This window comes from Notothenia rossii, assembly GCF_949606895.1.
Source record: "Notothenia rossii genome assembly, chromosome: 7".
Lineage (NCBI taxonomy): Eukaryota > Metazoa > Chordata > Actinopteri > Perciformes > Nototheniidae > Notothenia > Notothenia rossii.
This window is the reverse complement of record NC_136905.1, coordinates 44,280,487-44,302,492: the sequence shown is the minus strand read 5'-3', so window position 1 is coordinate 44,302,492 and position 22,006 is coordinate 44,280,487. Positions and strand designations below refer to the sequence as shown.

Here is a 22,006-nt window from a genome sequence, read left to right as displayed (position 1 = left end):
CATGGATGCTATATTTATGTTTCGCACACATTCACATTTTGGAGTTAAAACAAAGACACAACAGAGTAACCTGTATGTATGTTGTCTGATAAGCTGAAGTCACATTCATTAAAACCTTTCTATACTTTATAATTTAATAGAAAGTTTGCACATCATTGCTTAATGTAATATAGTGCTACAGAGCCCAAGTCCCTGTGTAATGAATATAAGACTAAAACATATCCACTCAGTAGCAAGCAATGTAAGATGCTTGCTAGCAGACACAGCAACAACCCAAAGCAATGGCAGAGAAGCTAAGATTTTGAAAAAAAGCATGTGTTGACTCTTAAACTTCTGTGATTTCTCAGTAGGAAACACTAAATGTGCTTATGTCACACAGTGGAAATGTTTGTGCATTCTGAGTTGAGCCCTATACAGAACATACTTTACCTGTTAATAATGTATTCCATACAATTACAGATTGCTCTCACAACCATCTCGAGGTGTTCCCTGTCCGCAAAATAATAAAGACAAGGAACCGAAAGGTAGGATATTGATTACCTGGATGACAGTGTTTGCTGTTGCATAACTTTTCTGAATTTGTATAGCAATTACTTTATCTTACCTTGAAGGAATGCTGTTGTCCAATTCACAATATTGAGCTATTTGTGTAAACATCCTGTAAATCCCTCTAGTCGGTCAGATGTCTTTTTTCACGACTATATTTTTAAATATATGCAAACTATTTGAACAATACATATATCATAAGTACTTTTGAAAGTACAAAGTTCAAAGAGCGTACAGATGTACAATGTATGTGTCTGCCTGCCACAGGGGGGACGGAGCACCTTTATGACTGGGAGCCCTGAACCATTTGGTATGTTAATTGACTTTTGTAAAATTACGTCTATGTGTGCTGTTAACATTTGTGGTAATTGTTGGCACGCCATTATCTTAGGTGGCATTTGTTAAAGAAAAATGCAAAAAGTTCTGCTGTCTGTAGCACCAGCTATACAAAAGTTATTTTAAATGTGCAAAGTCCACACTAAACGAAACATTGAAACTAGGTAGTTTATTTAATTAAAGCTGTGTCAATATTTGGTTACACCACAGAGACACCAGGTTCACGTTAGCTACTCTGGCGTTAAGTCCACACTTACTAAAGTATTAGTAAATAATCACCAAACAACAACAGAAATGTAAAGGAACTAGGACAAAGAATTATGATTAGACATTCATATACAGATAGTGCAAATTAACAACAGTGACAATCAAGTGGTGAAACCGTGAACTACAACAAAGGGTAATATATCAGTACCCTATTATTGGGCAGATCAAATTGTAACGTAACAAACGCATCATGATATCATTTCCCCAAGGGGATCTATAGACTGTTATCTATCAAATGCTATTTGATCCCTTATCTTGGAATACAATGTGCCTGTTGGAGGAGTTATTATTCACTTGAAATATTGTGCTGTAAGGCTCTAGGGATGCAATGATTTTACATTTTGATGCTATGATAATAGTCTGAGGAAACATCACCTTTGTCAGGGTTTTACAATTATTACACTAAGGATGGATGAATGTGTACTTATAATTAGAGGTTTTATATGATTTTTCCACAACATTTTGGCATTTTCAGCTGCTGTGCCTATTTACCTTTATTAACACGATTAACCCGTTTTCCATATTTTTCAATGAGCAACAGTTGCTGTAAGGAACCTTAAAGTAGCATAATGTAGTTGTTTAGAGAGTGAGAACAAAAACACTCAGTGTAGCTGAACTGTTAAAAGTGACATTGGTTAATCGCTGCATCCATACAGTGGAATACCAAATACTTCATACAACACTGCACTTGTCTTCAAACGTTTCTAAAACAGTATAAACATTTTAAAGTAGCCTAATGAAAATCAATTGAATGTGTATTACTGCTCACTAATTCTTCTTCACCCTCCCTTTATTTTATTTCTTTCTCAGTGGTATGTCCTGGCCTCCATCCTGGCAAGCAGCATGATTCCCACCCCATGCAAATCCCATTGCCAAACAAAACAATAAATGTTTTGGTGTTTGTATGGAATTAATAAAGTGCAACAGTTTAACAACTGCAACAGACTTAAAAATGTTTTGACTTGAAGGATTGTTGCATTGTTTTATGGCCACTGGCAATTAATTTCACAGGTGAATTGCATATTGATGTAAAATGAAGCTCAGCGCAAGATCTTTCAGGAAGACTGGGTATATATATATATATACATTCACTCCGCAGCTGCATATAATCAGCTCATCACAGGCGTTGTCTTTCACATATTACATTTCACCTCATTCTCCAGCAGCCAATCAGCGTGCTGCAGCCAAACTTTAAAATGGCAGTCAGCTGTTATTTCAGGTTGTCATGCTGCCGCCCGCCTCCACCCCATCTACCTCCTCTCATCACATCCACTGCCAGGAGAGCTAATCCAAAGACCTCATCGCATCCCCTCTTCATCCCATCTCCTCATCAAATCCAGATCTTCAGCATCATCACCAGTGTCTAGACCCCGGGGGGGGGTTCCCTATATGCTCACGGCTCCATTTCCCCCTTTAGATATACCATTTCAGGATCGGGGTCTAATCGCCAAAGACTTAACATTTATCGTATGGCATGTGTCAATAAATGTTCTTTAAACAAAATGAAGTCTCTCCTGATTGAAATACACAGAAGCAGCACACAAAGGGTCCTTGAGATGATAGTACATTATTGAAAACATTAATAACAGAATGCTTAATGCACAAAACATCAAGAAATAAGTAGCCAATGCTTCAATCCTTTGAGAATACACTGTTTGTAGGCTATTTTAATTTAATAATACATTACATTTATAAAGTGCTTACAAGCAAGTAAAACAAAATAACTAAAGTAGAAAGTGCTAAGCTAGGTGGAATAAGGGAAAGGGGTTAGTTGATTATGAGTTGAAGGTAAGAGTGGAAAGGTGAGTTTTGAGAGATTGTTTGAATGATGTGAGAGTGTTGGCGGATCTGACGTGGCTGGAGAGGGAGTGGGGGAGGCTGCTGCGAAGGCCCTGTCACCCCAGGTCCCGAGCTTTGTCCTGATGGGCTGCAGTAGGTTAGCTTCAGCGAACATCTGAGGCGACGGGTGGGGGCAAGGTTGTTGAGGGCTTTGAAAGTGAAAAGTAATATTTTAAAGTCAATGCGGTGTTTGATGGGGAGCTCTTGATGGGAGGAATTTAGTGTTATTATTCTTTCCCCAGTTAACTAAGCTATGCTGAAGTGCCAGTAGATAACTTCTAAATACCAGTACAGGGGCTTCAAAGGTTTTTTACTCGTTTTTTTGTGGTCTTTTTGGACAGCGGAAGGCTAGATTATCCATGATCCTCAGCCACCGTTGCCGTGGAAACGGAGCCGGTCCACTCTCAGCTACCTGCATAACCCTAATTTATTTCAGATACCAAACACACTTTTTCCGAAGATTGGTGTCACAAATATCAAAACAATATATGTGTCGATAACAAAATACATCCATCATAAACTAAACTGGAAACAGCAGTATCATTTGTCTTGTTAACACTTTAAAGTTGAGTTTTTTTTAAACCCGTACCGCCTAGTGGTTAAAGCCCGTTATTGCATTTTTTTGTTGAATTATGTTATATTTGATGAAACATAAAAATATTAAGTACATACATAGGGGGAAAGTAGAAGGTCAATCATAGAAATATAGATGAAAATATTAAGAATATACTGTTTTGATCTCTATAATAAAACAGTTTAGTGCAGGACGTCCAAAGATATTAATAGGAGGATGTGCAAAACAGACAAACTAAATGGGCTTCATTTAAACATTAAAGAATACTTTAAGTTAAGGTCTTCTTTTAAATAAGAAAAAAGCTTTGGGGGTATCTATCTACAGACAAATATTAAGTCTGACAAAGTACTTGACGTCTAATATATTGCATAGTTTGTTTTGGAACTTGACAATCCACTTTCCTGCAATGTTAACTAAGTTGAAGCACTTATTTTAACTGATATTATACATATGTATTATACTCTTATAAGATGTATCTAGATAGTATAAGAAATGTGCAGAATATGGCAGTTTAATGGTGGAGGTACATACTGTACATATCGATAGATGTCTTGTAATGCACTGTTGAGGAACCTGCGACCCAAGTTTTTAATCTCTGACCTATTTAATCTCTGACCGTGTCAGGTATTGAACATCCAATAAATGAGGAACAGAGAATTATCAAATATAAAACATATAATTTGTGTGATTATACTAAATGATTTCCAAATAAACACCACTGCATATTTCCAACTGTTACACATGCTGCTGTAACGAAAAAATGGCCCCGCTTGGGATCAATAAAGTATATCTTATTTTAAGATGATCGATGGCTACTGCCATATTTGCAAAATTTGCCTCCGGACCTTGACAAGTGCATGTTTCAAGGCTTATCAATTAACAGCAGGAGGGGTCACAGACATAAGACCAGCTGTTAAATAAAGCTCTTCTGACCTTAGCTGTCATGTGGGTATACTAATGCTGCCCATTATGGGCACAAGCAATTTTCACCCATTTATTAATTATATGTTTTAAATGTGATAACACCACTGTGTTTCGTATCCCTTAAACCTCTAGGGGTGTACACAGTGTAATACTGGCAACTTCTTATTATGGGAAATACGAAAACGTCTTTTAAAACTACAATTCCAAGTAGAGACGTGCCATAGAACATGCAAAACCTATGTGCGAAACACACAATAGCCAGCATGTGTAGTTCTGGTGACGGGGTGGGGGAGGGGGTGCCGTGGTTCCATTCCATTTCAAAGTGATGTTGGACGCTCGGCACACTGCCACTCCAACATCCAATCACAGAGCTTGAGGACTATCACGGGGTTTGTCCATGGATGGGTTTGTCAAGCAAAGAAGAGAGAATACTTACTTCCGGGTGTAAAATTATCTAAAGCAACTACTATGAGCTGCTCCGACCCTCGGTCCTGACGGACTCCAAAAGTCCGACATTATACAATCAAACAAATAAATAAACACAAGAATAATTGTGTGTTATTGTTGAGTAAATAACACTGTGTGGTTTACAAAATAATACAAAATTATAAGTACGAGTTGGGAGTGAGAATGTGTTGGTATTTACCCTGCATTATGCAAGTTACTAATAAATAATTATGTTAATGTATGAACTCTATTTACAATGTATTCACATTAATAGTTCATAATCAACTAATGACAAAATGCAGTGACAAGAAAACAACCATTGTATAGCACTTGTTTGAGTAATAAGAGGCAGTTTAATATAAAGGCAAGGCAATTTATTTTCAGCAAGTCAAAGTGCTTTAAATAAACGGAAGTACAAAATATAAACACATTTTCACATTAATATGAACTCAGTCGGGCGAAACAAGTGCAGTTTCATATTCTTCTCATATAGGCCTATAGTGTTTTATAATGTCTTTATTTTGTATGGCTTTAAGTGTGTTTTAAATGTGTTGTCATTATTATGGCGTGCGCCAGCATGTGGACGTGACACGTCACTTGTGAAAGAGCTCTCCAGTGCCTCTGTGTTGCTTGGCAGAAACCTTTACAGGTCTTCTTCCTCAGACTCAGGGCTAGTGTAGCCATTATCATCCGACTCCTCAATGTCCTGCTGTAATTGAAGATCATGGCATTCCAAAGCGGCTACACCGCTGTACGTATGTACAGCCTGTTTGTGTTGGCTTTTGAGGAAGTGCCACCTCCGATGTGCAGCATCCTCTGTCAGGTCACCGACATCTGTAGAGGAATAATCACACAGAAAAAGGGCTCAATGTAAACAAACCATGACAATTGCAAATCTCTTTGCATTGTACAATGCTGCAAATGTAAAAACACTACAAAATAGGTAAATCCGTCTTAAACTGAAGGATGTTACGATATATTGGGTGCCAAATGGGACATGTTGATTAATGTTTATATAGTTCTTAAAGGCCATGTAATGCATCTAACACAGGTGTTTTTTAACATGTAGTTTAGATATCACCAGAATAAAAATAAATACAAATGTTTAAAGTTTGGTCATAATTAAATGACATATACGTTAAAAACCGATGTTGGTTCCGAAGTTTGCCGAGTACGCCCCCGATCACTCCTGAACGAGCGGTGACGTCACACGTGGCAAACATTGCCATTTGATCAAATCAGTCCAAATGGCAAGCAACGCGACAACTTCAGACAGCGACAGCGAGAGCGATCATTCAAGCTCAGATTCGGTGGGTTATCTGGATTCAGTTACAGAAGTAGAGAGTGAACCAGCTAGCCTTTCACTTCAAGGCATCTTGCCTTATCAGTACGAGCCTCCTGCCGGCAATCGAACAACGAGGCAGAAACTTGTGAAAGAGAAGCGGATTCCGCAGCCGGCGAGACTCGAGTCGGCAATACTGAATGGTAAATTCTGTTTTATTTAATTTGACCTGCACTAAATGTCGATCTTAATTTGTCATCTGTTCCTCACACGTCCGGCAGATATATATATATATATTTTTTTAATGTTATGTACAATATTCAGGTGTACATGTCAATGCTGTGAAAGCATGCCCACTGCAGATGAATGTGTATGCTGCAGAGAGATCTGGCAGGTGATGGAACAAATAGACAGTTTGCAACCTACTGACCAGATAGCAGAGTCCTGCATCGGGTCGGGTATCCGCGGGTACAACGGGTGACCCGCAAAAAAGGTGATTTGCGGGTGGTATTTTTTCAAACGCTTTTTTCCGGGTTCGCTTCTGGGTAAAACAAAGATGATGTGGGTCCGGTTGCGGGTGTTGCATAATAAATATATTTAAACAATAATAATTTAGTTTAATGTTTAAATCCTCAGACCTCTCCTCCGCGGGACCGAGCATAATCATAACCTCTGCAGCGCATCTATCTGCTGCTGAGCGCACCACATTCTGAATGGCTGAGGTGAAGCTCTCTAGCGGAGAATACACCATTTTCAATAACTCTTCTTCAAGAGCGAAATCCAACGTCTGGGAGGCTTTTGGTGTCATCCTAGATGGAGAAAATAAACAACATCCCAGGCTTTTTGAGCCAAATATGCAACTGCGTGTGTTAATAATTGCACGTTGTCACTGCTTATATATATGCGGGTTCGGGTCGGGTTGCGGATCTTGTGCCGGCGAGTCGGGTCGGGTTGCGGAACTAATTGGCAATATGTGCGGGTAGCGGGGCGGGTTCGGTACTGCACGTCACGGGTGCGGGGCGGGAGCGGGTCTTGAAAATCAGACCAGTGCAGGACTCTGCCAGATAGAAGACACCGACGAGAAACCAAGGTGCATTATTAGCCACCCAGGCTTTAGAGAAGGCTGTCTCAGTGTTTGGACACTGAAAATAGCGTATCTTCAATACAAACAACAACACAGAGCAGTTGATGGCCCACTACACCAGAAAGTAAATATTGATTGACCCAACTGCCTATTGCAGCTTTGCTTTCATATAATACTTTTAGTCGCTACAGATATGGTACACTTTTAAAGATACTGTAACGTCCACCCGGACGTGTCGGAATGACGAGTGAAGCGTTCTCAAGCTAAACAGGTTTATTAACAATCAACGGCTCTCATCCGTCCTTTCTCACTCTCTCTCCTCTCGCGCCAACCTCTCACTCACCTGCACGCGCCCACACAGACACACACACACCAAACCCTCTGCTCCCCAACCCCGCCCCTACCTGCTCTCCTCACAGAAGCCTGACACAAACAGTTAACAGAACACTTGAACAATAAATGCAGATCGCTACATTGCCCCCCCCTTACTAAGTCCCTCGCCCCGAGGGAATGCATAAAAAGTCTCTGAGGTGGCCCGGGGCTCTTCTTGGTCTCTGAGGCCGCCTTGGAGTGAACACAGGCGGCTGCGCTTGCCGGCTTGGAACATCCTGTCCCGGAACAGGGGGTGAGTTTGGGGGTGGGGGGGAATGTGGGGGGTCAGCAGGGGACACAGTCAGTGAATCGGGGGAAGTGACTGTCTGGTTTCTCCTAGACGATGCTGGGGGTCTAGGCCGCGGATGTGCATCGCCTCTGTATGGGGCCAGCCGGTCCCTGTGGAGGGCCACCCGTCTCCCTCTAGGCGGCAGCTGGACCCTATAGACCACCTCTCCCAGCTTTTCCAGCACCTCACAAGGGCCCACCCAGTGACAGTCCAACTTAGGGCACCGGCCCTTCTTTCTTCTTGGACTATACACCCACACCAGGTCCCCGGCCTTGAAGTCCCCCCCTCTAGCCCTCGTGTCATAGTTTCTTTTCTGTCTCATGCCCGCCTTCTGCAGCTGATCGCGGGCAAAGGCATGTGCTGACTCCATTCTATCCTGGAGCCTCCTGGCATGTTCCGGTCCCGGAGGAACCGCTGGTGTGTCGGGGGGTCGGCCAAAAGCCATTTCTGCTGGTGTCCGCAGCTCTCGCCCCAGCATGAGCAGGGCCGGTGTGCATGAGGTGGACTCCTGCACAGCCGATCTGTAGGCCCAAAGAACAAGAGGGAGGTGCATGTCCCAATCACGCTGATGCTCCGCGGTGAGGATAGCGAGTTGTTTTCCCAGAGTCCTATTGAACCGTTCGACCAGTCCGTCACTCTGCGGGTGCAGAGGAGTAGTCCGCGTCTTTTGCATGCCCAGCCGGTCACACATAGCGGCGAACACCCTCGACTCAAAGTTTCTTCCTTGGTCGCTGTGAATGACCTCGGCCGCTCCAAATCTGGCAAACATGCCCTCCACCAGGGCACCTGCAACGGTCACCGCCTCCTGGTCTGGTATAGCATACGCCTCTGGCCAGTTCCCCTTCTCTGTGCACGGGAATGGGCCCATTATGTCCACCGCCACCCTCTCCATCGGGGCCCCCACCGCTAGCTGCTGAAGCTGGGCACGTGACTGATCAGTGGGACCTTTGTACGCCGTACAAAGGTCGCAGCGGCGGCAGAAGTCCTCAACATCTCTCCTGAGCTGGCCCCAGTAACAGCTTTGGCGGAGTCGACGCAAGGTTTTGGAGACCCCAAAGTGTCCTGCCCCAGTAGTTCTATGGGAGGCCTTAAGCACTTCTTCCCTCAGCGCCCTGGGGACCACCACCTGCCACCTCTCCTCCCCCGTTGCAGGCTCTTTCCAGGCTCTCTGCAGCACTCCATCCTTCGTCCGGAGAGCCTCAAACTTTGCAACCAGTCCTTTGGTGGCAAGCGAGCACCCAGCAACTTCATTCCACAGTGGCTTTTGTCCTGACTCCACCCACCTCAGCACTGGCTGTAGGTCAGCATCCTCTTCCTGCCGCGCTCTCCATTCGGGTGAGTCGATGATCCGTGCACCTCTGCAGACCGGCTCGGCTGGTTTATGCCTGTGGTCTCGCTCCTCCTCTGCACAGAGCTCCTTTTCTTGGTCCTCTCTCTTTTCACAGTACCGACAGCCGCTGGGAGCACAGGGGCGCCGGGACAGGGCGTCAGCGTTGGTATGGCGAACCCCCGCCCTGTGCTCCACTGTGAAGACGTACGGCGCCAGTCCTTCTAGCCAGCGTGCAATCTGTCCCTCGGGCTCCTTGAAGGACATCAGCCACTGGAGGGCTGCGTGGTCAGTCCTCACTGTGAAGGACAGGCCACACAGGTAGTACCTGAAATGGCTGATTGCTCTCACAATTGCCAGCAACTCTCTGCGTGTCACACAATAGCGCCGTTCAGCTTTGTTGAAGGTTTTGCTGAAATACGCCACCACTTTTTCCCCCCCAGGCCCCACCTGGCTCAACACCGCCCCCATCCCGACGTCACTGGCGTCCGTATCCAGGACGAACGGTAGGCTGAGGTCTGGGGGAGTGAGGATGGGAGACTCCGTCAAGGCCTTCTTTAAAGAGCTGAAGGCCAGCTCACACTCTGGAGTCCAAGCAAAATCACAGTCTTTCTGTTGCAGGCGGAACAGGGGTGCAGCTATGCAAGAGAAGCCACGCACGAACCGCCTGTAGTACGACGCTAACCCAATGAAGCTCTTCAGCTCCCGCAGATTGATGGGGGCTGGCCAGTCCTTTACTGCCCGCACCTTCTCCTCCAGCGTGCTGATGCCCTCTCCTCCGACTCGGTGCCCCAGGAACTCCAACTCTCTCCTCAAGAAACAGCACTTGTCGGGGTGGAGCTTCAACCCCGCTGCTGCTATCCTCTGTAGAACCCGCCGCAGGGCTCCTAAAGCCGCCTGGAAGGAGCTACCATGGACCAGGATATCGTCCAGGTAGACCAGGCACTCCTGTCGGGGAACGTCAGCGAGCACCCTTTCCATCAGCCGCTCAAACGTGGCCGGAGCGTTGCACAGGCCGAAGGAGAGGACTCGAAACTGCCACAGCCCCCTCCCAGTGCAAAAAGCTGTCTTTGGTCTGGCTTCTGGGCTGAGGGGAACTTGCCAATACCCGCTGCGCAGGTCTAAAGAGGAGAACCAGGATGAGCCAGACACCAAGTCCAAACACTCATCTATGCGGGGCAGCGGGTATGAGTCTTTCTTGGTCACACTGTTCAGCGGTCTGTAGTCCACACAAAACCTCATCTTTGAACTCTTCTTCTTATTGACCATCACAGCCCCCGAGGCCCAGGGGCTGTCAGAGGGCTCAATAATGCCAGCTGACAGCATCTCATCAATAGCGCTGTCTGCTGCTGTCTGATGGGCCAGGGGAAGGCGGCGGGGGCGTGTCTTGACGGGCCGTGCGTCGCCCGTGTCGATATCGTGCTGCACCAGGTGTGTCAGGCCCACTTCCTCTTCTGTCAGAGCAAAAATTTCCTTAAACTCCCACAGCACTTGCCACAGTTCCTCCCGCTGCTCGGGTTTTAAGTCATCACAGCTGCGTTTCCACACCTCCTTCACTGCCGCCCGTCTGTCCCCCTTTAGAGCTGCAGGTTGTTGTTCCGGGGCCGGGGGCCGTACATCAACTGGAGTACGGGGTGTGGGGTTGGGGCTGGGGTTAGCATTGATGACAGGGGGCATGGCTGCAGGGGGGGGGGGTTTGGGGTGGGGGAAGTGTTTCAGTCACTCTTGATGTAGGTGGGTGTGGTGTCGTGGCAAGTGTGGGGTGCACCATTTCAACTGTGGGACCCCCTGGAAAGGCCAGCGTGTTCCTCCCCAGGTCTAGCACACAGCGTGCAACCCGCAGAAAGTCAAGTCCTAATATGCAGGAGTCCTGTACTGCCGCAACCCACACCTTAACAGACACTGACAGCCCCCCCACCTGTATAACCACCACCCCTCTCCCAAGCATAGGGGCTAGCTCACCGGTTACTGTTCGCAGTTTCACCAGAGTGGGTGTCAACCGTGTCCCCGCTGGGACCACGTCCGGTCTCATCAGTGTCGCTGTGGAGCCGGTGTCAACAAGGGCCGTCCATGGGGCCCCTGCCAGGGTGACGGGGACATGGCAGAAATCCCCCGCGTGAGTCCAGCCCACCACCCTCACAGACTCTGCGATGTCGTTTGCTTCTGGGGGAAGCGGAGCCCCGCTCCCCCCTCCGTGCAGCTGGGCTCTGTCCACTGGAGACCAGGCAGGATGGGACCCAACGGCGGGGGTCTGTGACGTCCCATTTACACAGACCCGGGGGCGTTTCCCTGAATATCAGCATTCATGGGGCACCTTGTGCTAATATGGCCGACCTGGCTGCACCCCCAACACACCAGAGGACCCCGACGAGGACGGTTGCTGCCCTGCGGCGATTGCAGTGCCATAGCATGGATTAGCTCAGTCAACTCAGCCGCCCATGCTGGTTTCTCTTGTCCTGGCTCCTCCTGTCTCACCGTTCTCACAACCGGGCCGCCTCCCGTGTGCGTGCTCTCTGCCGCCCCTCCTACAACCTCTCTCTCCGACGCCAGCTCCAGTGCTTCCTGCAGAGAGCGGGGATGTGCCAGTTGTGTCTGGACGCGCAGCTCCCTGGGGGTTATGGCCCGGATAAACTGGTCCCTAGCCAGCTCGCTCTGCACCTCAGGGGACATGTGGCTGTATGCCCTTCTCGCCAGGGTTTCGATGTCATTAGCCAATATGCGGAGCGGCTCACCCGGCTGTCTCTGTCTGCTTGACAGCTCCGAACGCAGCACCCCAGGCTGGCTGCATTGTCCAAACCGCCGCTTCAGAGCCCCAACCAAGGCCCCATAGTCAGTTCTTTCAGCCGGGCTGAGCAGTAGCAAACAGGATAAAGCTTCATCTGTAATACACAGGGCCAGCTGGAGCGCCTTATTGTCCTCAGACCAGCCCACAGCCCGTGATAACAGTTCAAATTGGGCATGGAAGGCTTCCCAGTCGGCTTTACCGTTGTATTTCGGTGTTTTAACTTGGAGCCGGGCGCCGCCATCATTGTTTACAACCGGCGCCGCGCCACTCCCGGGGGAGGTCCCTGCGCCGACGTGCCGCTTCCCGCCGGCCGAGTCGAAACCGGCAGCAGCATTTAATTCACGCCATAAATTGTCTTCTGAGTCACGCCATAAGCCATCCATCTCCTCCTTGACTTTCGGACGAGCTCCGGTCCGGTTCATCTGTGCTTCCATTATTTACCGGCCGATGAAGCAGAGCTAACGTTAGCCGAGTCAGTGCTAGCTGCGGCTACCGGCGATTAGCGGATAAAACTCTGTTTTTTTTGTTGTTTTTTTTACTTCTGACACCAATGTAACGTCCACCCGGACGTGTCAGAATGACGAGTGAAGCGTTCTCAAGTTAAACAGGTTTATTAACAACCAACGGCTCTCATCCGTCCTTTCTCACTCTCTCTCCTCTCGCGCCAACCTCTCACTCACCTGCACGCGCCCACACAGACACACACACACCAAACCCTCTGCTCCCCAACCCCGCCCCTACCTGCTCTCCTCACAGAAGCCTGACACAAACAGTTAACAGAACACTTGAACAATAAATGCAGATCGCTACAATACCATTAAACTCTTTCAAGCAGTCAAAAACAGCTTGGCTTTTATTTTTTCTGTGTATGCAAGTTCAATGTATGCTTGGGAAAAGAAACAACTACACATGTGAGGAAATATATAAGAGGTCTATGATTCTGTCAAGCAGTCATGTATAACCTCATATTTATTTTGTACAAGTAAAATACAAATATCATGTTATAAGCCAATTTGTAACCATTGCTACATAATAGTACTACATAACATTTTATTTTTCTCCAAATATATTTATAATCTGTATACTTTTTTTTCATTAGGAAGTATCGATATGCAGCTTATCGACAGTTTGTACGCTGGTGCTGGGGTGTACTCGGCCCAAAAATCAGAGTCCCGCTGCCTGCATGTGCTGTAACCGAGATACGGAAGACTTACCCTGAACCGGGAGGCCGCTATCAGGGATTTCAATGGCCAAATCTGTAATTTGACATAAGTCATGCAGCTGAACTGGTTAAAATGGTTTCGCATGATGTAAATAATTTACAAAGTACATCATTTACAATATTATTTTTCCAAAGAAACATGTAAATATAACAACATTTTCCAAATCACAAGTTTGTAAGATTGTATTAATTTACTGTTTGATAAATAAAAAAGGGTTCTTTTGTTAATTTTTCACTTGTATCATTTGATCTTTATTGCAGTGTACATTAGTCTATTTTGGTATGTGCGAGCCCACACATAATTAAAAGTGGTAAAAATAATAAAGATATTCAGACGTAATTCATTTTTGGCCTTACTTATTTCACTTCAACTTTTATATATTTCAGTCACTAGGCAAGTTCACTGTACTCAGGTGACATTTAGCTCAAGCTGGCATAACACCTGTAGTAACTTAATTCTGACCCGAGTTTTGTGCACAATCTTCCAGCACCCATGATCAATGTTTATAGCAATCAGGAAACATTCACAGCTCACAACTACACATCGCTTCCCCATCATGAATTGTTAGATAAAAAAAGTTTAGCGAGGTCCGGTTACACATATGTTGAGCGAAAATAGCGGAAGGACACAAAACAAACAATCTAGACGAGGCTGGTGTTTGCCACGTGTGACGTCACACAGCTGGGTTAATGGCTGGCAAGCTTTTCGCTACCGGAGCGGAATAACACGGGAAAGTGGCACACATTTCATGTTATTTGGGGGGTATTTATGGAAAGAATCATTGATGTTGATATGTCAAATGAAACAGTGGAAAGTGATGAAGCGATTTATTAACACAGAATAACATTTATTTTGGACATTACATGGACTTTAACAATTAGTCAATAGACAGAAAATAATCGATTATGATCTTGATAATGAATAGTTTCAGTAATTTACAATTTCACTTCGGCCTGACACAGTGACAGATGTGTTCTACTTATGTAAGACATGTAATGTGTTGAAGAGTGGATGAAAATATTCAAATATTAAGATCTCAGACAAACTGCTGGTTTTGATGCCCTCCAAAGTCTGTCCTCTGAGTGCTTCCACTTCTTGCACTTCCTTCAGAAGGAACATGATGGAACATCTCTTTCACCAGGATGCTCTGCTCCTCCTCCAAACGTCTGACCAGCATTACCTGGTCAAAGACAGACCTCTTCAACCTGAAGGTGTTGCCTTTAGGTTGAGGAAAGGAATGGAGTAGTGGACAAGGAATATTTATTCATAAATGATATTATTACAGAATGATTTTCATTTCTGAGACACAAATCTTTGTAGCGATAGCATTGGTTCTCTATAATGTAAACTAATAACAAATATTATATATTTGCAGGTATCACCATTGCTTTTTCTGCCCCACGATAAACTGTCATATTTTGGTATAGACTAAAAAAACAACAAGCCAAACTCGCAATTATCCTACCATTTGCATGCCTCTCCCATGGTAGGATGTAGCCCTCTGTCAGACTGCAAGCCAACTCCTCGTCAATATGTTCTTCCTGCACTCCTGTGTTGAATTGCACAACTTTTTCGCGAAGCTTCTTCTTCAGCTCTCTCATTCTCTTCCTCTTCCTTTGCCTTGCCTGGTTGATGTCTGCAAAGTGAAAGGGAAACAAAACTGTGTCATGGTGTCAGAATGTTTTTGTTGTTTTTGAAGTGTAATTTCAATAACTACGTTTGACAACAAACCATGCTGACGATACAGATCTTGCTTCGCAAAAGAGTGACGGTGATGTTCTCAATATCCCCCCTCAGTCCTTCAGTACACCCTGGGGCGTAGACTCTCTCTAAATAGTTGCAAAAAAACAATTGGAGAAGAGATACAATCAGTGACAGTCTCAGTTTCAACATATGGCCAACTTATATTGTGTGTCTAAACTCACAGTAATTAACAGATGTATATGGAAAACCTGGGGTATGTCTTCATGTGACCGCCCATTGCCTGACATCATATACCCACTGCTGTATGGTCTCCTGATCAAAGTTGTGCTCCTTTTTGAAGTCGCTGAAGCTGGCAGCTTCCACCTTTGCCCTCTCTGTGATCTTTACCAAAAAAAGAAAATGTCAGAGTGTGCCATGCAACACCATAATGCAAAGAACACCAGTTTTCAGTACAAGACCTTCAGAAGAACAGTTGAAACATTCCATGACACCATCTGACTTGCAAGAGGAAGTGTGGATAAGGGAGAACATAATGTATATAGCCATGAGGTTACATTGCAGACATCCTTCATAAATATGTAATGTCAGATGAGAAGACAATTGTAATTTGCCCTTACTTTGACATATCTGTGGGCTAAAACTTGATGAAGGTTGTCCCTCTTCCTTCTATTCCAACCCATGGCCTGTTGAGTGAGCATGTTCACTCTTCCTAAAAAAGACAAAAATATATCCACAAACAAAAAAGTACGTATTCACATCAAAAAGGCAATACTGAGTGAGAAACCTGATAGACATGACTAAACCCAATCGTTGAAAGGTCGTTGAACTGGTAATTACAGTACAGTAATACCCCAATAACGTTTTTAAGGAGGGAACTCTCTGTAAAATACTTATCAGGGCTGCCTTATCACAGTGTGTAGTGTTAATACCAACCTGCTTTTGTCATGTATTTTGTGACCAGAGCTGCCCTGGAGAGAAAGCTGTTCACCTATAATGAATGTTACAATTAATGTTAGGTCACCATCACACACATAGATCTTGAACTGGATGGTTTAAGAGAAAACTTGTGTTCTGATTTCCTACAATATGCATGCATTTAGTGTTGCTGAACAAATGAGCTGCCTATCTTTCATTTGAACTCAGACATAAAGGATATGCTTTAAACTAATCAACAGGCTTGTCACTGAGATGCAGTGTTGGGTGTAACGCGTTACAAAAGTAACGGAGTTACAGTAATATATTACTTTTTGCTGTAACGAAGTAATGTAACGCATTACTAATGAAATGTGGGTAATATATTACCCGTTACAATGCTCAGTAACGCAGTTACAACACATTTTAACGCGAAATTAAATGGTGTTTTGTTTTTTAAGAATGTACTAACATTGCGAGACATTCCGACACCGGACAAATTGTGCGGGTAGATTAGTAAACCTGGTATTTACCCTTCCGGCTTCGCGTCGAGATCTTCGGGGAAGCTGAACGTTATGCAACCATTCAAAAAAGAGAACGTAGCGAAAAATACTAACAACAAATTGTGTCAGGTGCGCGTGACCTGCTCCGCTGCGCGTGCATCATTTCCAAAGTGCTTCCACAGCAGTGACACACATCCGATCTGTGGATAATCATTTATACGAAAATGGTTAAAGCAACCATCACTAAACGCCTGCAACACTGCATCTACTGCAGACAGTAGCAACAGGTCAGATGCGGACATCACGTTACCCTCCGTTGTGGACACTAGCTTACTCCCGCCTGACTCGCCAGCCCCGGAGCAGCAGTCTTCGTCGCCCGAAACTACGCCGCCCCTCTGCGGCCCGCAGGTGCCAGGTATATCTAAACAAGTACCCGCCTGTACAGTGGGGTAAGGCGGTCATTTTGCAGCTTGTGGTATAAAAATAGACAATGGCTAGAATATTCATGTGAAAATAGTACCATATTCTGACATGCCTGTAGAAATGTTGATTCAAAAATAATGCATACAATAGCACAGATGCCTTCACCACGAATGGCTACAAAAATATCTCATATCCCAAGCTTATTATCAACGAGCTGATGTTGCAGCTGAAATGTTCTCCAGGTCACAAAGTCAACCTCACATGATGATGTGATACCAGTTTTCAAGCCCAGTAAATATTCCCTTCCCAGCGTATGTGATGGGACCAAAGTGATGATGTAGTAGGCTACATGGTTTTAATAATACTTTTGCCTTTCAATGTTTGCCATTTCAAACCATGAGCATGGTTTAAATAATATTTGCCTTGATTTACAATATGTTAACCTTCATTATAGTCCTTGACAGCGGTCTGTACTGCTGTATTAACAACGTGTCACATGTTAAGAATTTACAATCAGAATCGAGTATTCAACTAAGCCCTGTAATACAAGTTGTTAGTAGCCTTAAGGGCCTACACAGTTGTTATGCTATACCACATTGCCCTTCACTGGATGCATAATGAGCTGCACTAAACTACATTTTAGCATTTAAAATACCTAGCTATTCTTTTGCGGTTATTTTGGTGAAAGTAACTAAAAAGTAACTAAAGTAGTGTAACTCATTACATTTCAGAGACAGTAATATTGTAATGTAACTTATTACTTTCAAAAGACAGTAATAACTAATATGTAATATATTACATTTTGGAAGTAACTTGCCCAAGACTGCTGAGATGACACATACATATTTGTACTGCTTTCTATTAAGACTTCTTCAACCATACAGTTACAATAATGCCATTAATAACATACCTGCTCTACTTCCTCTCCCACTGTGTTTCCTGCTCCGTCCTGACTTCTGTCACCCCATCTCACCTGCAACACAGCGCAAGTATTGTTATGTAGCATTTCTTTAGAAGTGTTTGATATCCAATAAGGCATACCATGCACAACATTTAAAAGTCCTTTGTATTAAAGATGTTATGTACCTCGCATTTTGCTGTATGGGCTTTAGCATGCATCACGCTAAGAAATGGCCTCATTTCGGTCAACGGCAGAAGCTCTGGTAATCCCTCGGCTATTTTGCTAAGGTATGGCCAGTACCTAAGAAGCAGGAGCAGCATTTTGTGATTGAGTGTTACAAAGATAAACTTTTAATTGACATGACAACAATATCAATATCATCTAAAATGACTGCTGAGGCATAGGCCATTTTAAACATTGTTGTGGATGTGCAATATGACAGTGAGGATTACCTGCATGTTACATCCATACAGAAGAAGTCAACATTTGCCTTCTTGGACATCTCTTTTTGGAGAAACATTGGGTACGCAATATATTTCTCCACGGAAGTGGTTCAGTCCTCGTAAGAGAAACCCATGTCTGATTAATCAGAAGAAAATCTAGTTGTTAATAATAAACTTTCACAGCAAGGCCTGGCTTAAGCACTCATCTCTGTCATCTAGGTGGCTATAACAACAAATAACACTTGGATGCTACAAATTATGGATAAATTCCGCTTCACCATCAAAAGTGTTTAATGCTTCCAATTCTTAGAAAGACTTAGACTTGGATTGCTATTAAAACTGAAATAATGAGACCAGACTCAAGAACCAAACGCATATACACACACAGACACACTTACAAATACATACCTGCAAACTGCCACTTGAATGCCCTCCTCGTCTATCTGGGCACCAGACTTTTTTGACATCTCTCTGCCAGCGGTGAATTTGGCAGTACCACAGACGGCACTGTCATTTCCCTATAAAGTCAGTTTATTACACACAAGTTTTGACATATATAAAAAAGAACACCACAGGTGTAACTGCAACTATCATAATAAGAAAAAAAACGTACACTTTTCATGTTGCCTCTGACAAGGTCAACAATTTTTGCGACTTCCTCGTCCTTGGCCAGGAACAAGCCCTCATAGATTGGCGACTCCTCAGTCCTGTCCATGATAAGTTAACATACAAGTCAATAATAAAAATCACAAAGCACTACATTACTATGATTTGTTTTAATGTCTGTTATGGCTACTCAAACATGTCTGGAGAACATGCTGGACAAACAAAGTGATGGACCTGGCACATATACTCTTGTTTGTACTGACAGAAGCAAAACTCGAAGAAGCTTCGCTGAAATGTATCAGCACAGATACTACCTGTCTGTATATTGATTTAAAAAAAGTGGATTAGTAATTGTTTTGAAAGCAATGCCAACAATTAATGATATGGTATACAGTAATATGATATTGTTTTTTGTATGTTTCCGTGTGATTCAGGCAGATTTACCCGTCCAGCTTGAACAGATCTGTGCTCCAACATTTTCAGAAATGCCTGCCTGGACATGGCTGGTGCTGTCACCTTCATGTGCTCGAATTAGGTGAACACATCATATTTGTAAAGCGTCTGGCAGCTGGTGCTAGCTGGCCTGTACCGATACAAAAGCAGGTCTTTAACCTCAGGAGTCCATTCTGCAGAGCAGGATGGACAGGATTTCTGAGGCAAGCAGACATTGTATCGTCCTGTGAAAAAATGGACAAAGTAAAGGTATTTCGGTCATCAAACTGTGAGTTTTGCCTTAAAATATTGTATTTAATACATAGATGTGCATAATATGATGTATTGACTATTTGACATGGCATTTTGGTGTTGTCTGAAAATGACCAGGTGATAAAAATCTTTGCATTGCACAAAGTGGTAAAACTCTGCCGTACAATACTACTTGTACAAAAAGAAGGGCTTTCAGAACAACATACCGTTGATGGTGACCACAGAAATATGCTTCCAAGGAGTAACTGTGACGTCATCAGAGCATTCACAGATTGACCTTGGAGTAGGAACAGGTAGTTGACATACTGCAATATAGAAAATAAATTACGAAGGGTGTATTTACAGTTTTTCCTTAATTCTCCAGATTATCAAGATATTCAATAAAATGTTGCATAATGTCCACATATCTTGCAGCCCTAGTCAAAACCAATCATACTTTTTTCAATCAGCTATGTACACTTCCCATTCGCACTTCATTTTGGGAACTACACTATAATGGGACATTGTAATGTAATGTTAATCTTTACATACTTTGTTCACAAAACTGAGGCTGGCCATTTTCATCCACCACCACAGCAGTTGTAGGGGGAATGGGCTCCAGACATCCATTGAACACAGCCTCTCTGTCATGGAAGATATTCCTCTTGTGGGCCTCAATGTGACAGGTTGCACAGAGGAACTCCATGTCCAGTGGAACACAGTCCAGGCACCTAATAGCCGCTTCTTCTGCATAGCATCTGTGGCACTTCTGAATGGCTATTCTCTCAGCTAAGAGATTTGCATTAAAAAGCATTGGCCTAGCCGTTTTCATTCTCACATCTGTGAGAAGCTGCCTTTGTGCCCAGGCAGAGATCGTTTTGTCTGTTGCCTCCGGAACCTGGACTGCAGTTAGGGTGTCCCTTAACTCTTGGAGATGAGTTTCTAAAAAATAAAACAGCTGTTAAGCCACCCTAAAACTGGTATGATGGATATTAAGATACTAACCACTTTTGAGTTGGAAAAATATATGCCGACTAATAATAGCAACATGCTATGAATCATTGCATCCAAAGCAATATTAGCAAGTGATACTTATGCCAAATATGCATTCACTTGTCATGAAACAGTCAATACTCAATACTTTATTATGATTAACTAGATGAGTATGAAAATGGAAACACTGGGGAAAACTGTAGTGCCAGTCAACTGCTGTTATAATCAATATACTCACCAAGACTACCAAACTCTTGATGTTCTAGCTGAAGGCCTTCCTCATGCACAGGATCGTCTCTTCTGGCTTGTGAAGCTGCAGAGACAGTCATTTTTGCTTAACCCTTCAATCAATCTAAAATTACACCAATTAATTGTAATATGAAAATGCTCTGTAAGGACTGCAGGTAATGAAACTAAGAACATATTACCACAGCATCACAATGACAATTTACGTTTTGCATACTTTTATCCAAATCGAGGTACACATTTAAAAAAATACAACACAAGCAAGGATTATCAGTCACAGGCTCTTAAAATATCTTGATTTAATTTGAAAATATTTTAAACATTGCAACAGATTTGTCAAGAGGTTTACATTACATAATTTCATACTGTGTACACCAAAATAACTTTGTTATGAAATATCTGTATTCTTAGACTTAGAAATCATGATATAGTAAAGAACAAACCTGATGCAGAGCGTTGTGTTTCCCGTTGTCTCTCACGTCTGCGTGTGACCACTGGATTAGAAAGAGGTCTCTTCCTGCTTTGTCTTTTCTTTTTCGGAGGGATGGCAGGAGTTTCAGTGGCCATGGCAGCCTATATTTTTTGAGAGGTTGAGATCAGCAACAAAGTTGTAATACAACACAAGACAGTAGCACTTATATTTGAGCAATTATTTAACGGTTGCATAAAAAGGTCTAACTGACCCTTTACATTACATCAATAAAAAGCAATAGCAATGATTATATTACAGACTTGGGTATTTGCTTATCATGAAAAGCCTCACCCTGGCCTCATGGAGATGAGCCTCGCTAATCAATGCAGCCATGTGCATCGTGGCCTCCTTGGGATCCTCAAAGACCTTCACTTCAGGGTTGAGGGACATGGCATACAAATAATACAAACAATACACAAAATGAAGAGTGAGAGAAAGACAGGAGAGCGATTAAAAGAGAGAGTGATAGAAAGAGAGGCAGTGAGAGAGAGAGTGGCTCTTAAAAGTGCTGTTGGTTTTGTGTGTGTGTGTGTGTGTGTGTGTGTGTGTGTGTGTGTGTGTGTGTGTGTGTGTGTGTGTGTGTGTGTGTGTGTGTGTGTGTGTGTGTGTGTGTGTGTGTGTGTGTGTGTGTGTGTGTGTGTGTGTGTGTGTGTGTGTGTGTGTGTGTGTGTGTGTGTGTGTGTGTGTGTTGGAGATATTAAGTGTTGTAATGAAGCTGTAAAACAGGAAAAATAAAAACATGATTAGGATTATTTAGAATAATAGTAACATCTGTGCAATACTCTATATGCAATAATAATTAATCTGAGCAATACTCTGGCATA

At 43.7% G+C, this 22,006-nt stretch overlaps 1 protein-coding gene and 2 long non-coding RNA genes across 6 annotated transcripts in view; 1 reads left to right on the top strand and 2 right to left on the bottom strand.

The window, feature by feature from the left end:
* LOC307046052 (uncharacterized protein) overlaps positions 1–2,596 on the top strand; it is a 75,287-nt gene extending 72,691 nt beyond the window's left edge. For all 3 annotated transcript variants that reach the window (XM_079692191.1, XM_079692189.1, XM_079692190.1), the window contains 3 exons: positions 460–524; positions 814–856; positions 1,960–2,596. In XM_079692191.1, coding sequence (XP_079548317.1) covers positions 460–524; positions 814–856; positions 1,960–2,063 — 212 coding nt within the window. In that variant the 3' untranslated portion in view covers positions 2,064–2,596. The remainder of the gene's footprint in view (positions 1–459; positions 525–813; positions 857–1,959) is intronic.
* Positions 2,597–15,401: 12,805 nt separating this feature from the next.
* On the bottom strand, positions 15,402–18,868 carry LOC307013749. 2 transcript variants are annotated; one of them, XR_013801047.1, is made up of 4 exons: positions 18,795–18,868; positions 18,590–18,699; positions 15,933–15,987; positions 15,402–15,708 (listed from the first exon to the last, which is right to left on the bottom strand). It is a non-coding gene; the product is annotated as an uncharacterized lncRNA (long non-coding RNA). The 2 variants fall into 2 exon arrangements; XR_013801048.1 differs by lacking the exon at positions 18,795–18,868 and having other exon boundaries at positions 18,590–18,782.
* Positions 18,869–19,342: 474 nt separating this feature from the next.
* On the bottom strand, positions 19,343–21,596 carry LOC307013748. Its single transcript, XR_013801046.1, has 3 exons — positions 21,474–21,596; positions 19,699–21,283; positions 19,343–19,464 (listed from the first exon to the last, which is right to left on the bottom strand). It is a non-coding gene; the product is annotated as an uncharacterized lncRNA (long non-coding RNA).
* Positions 21,597–22,006: the final 410 nt, after the last annotated feature.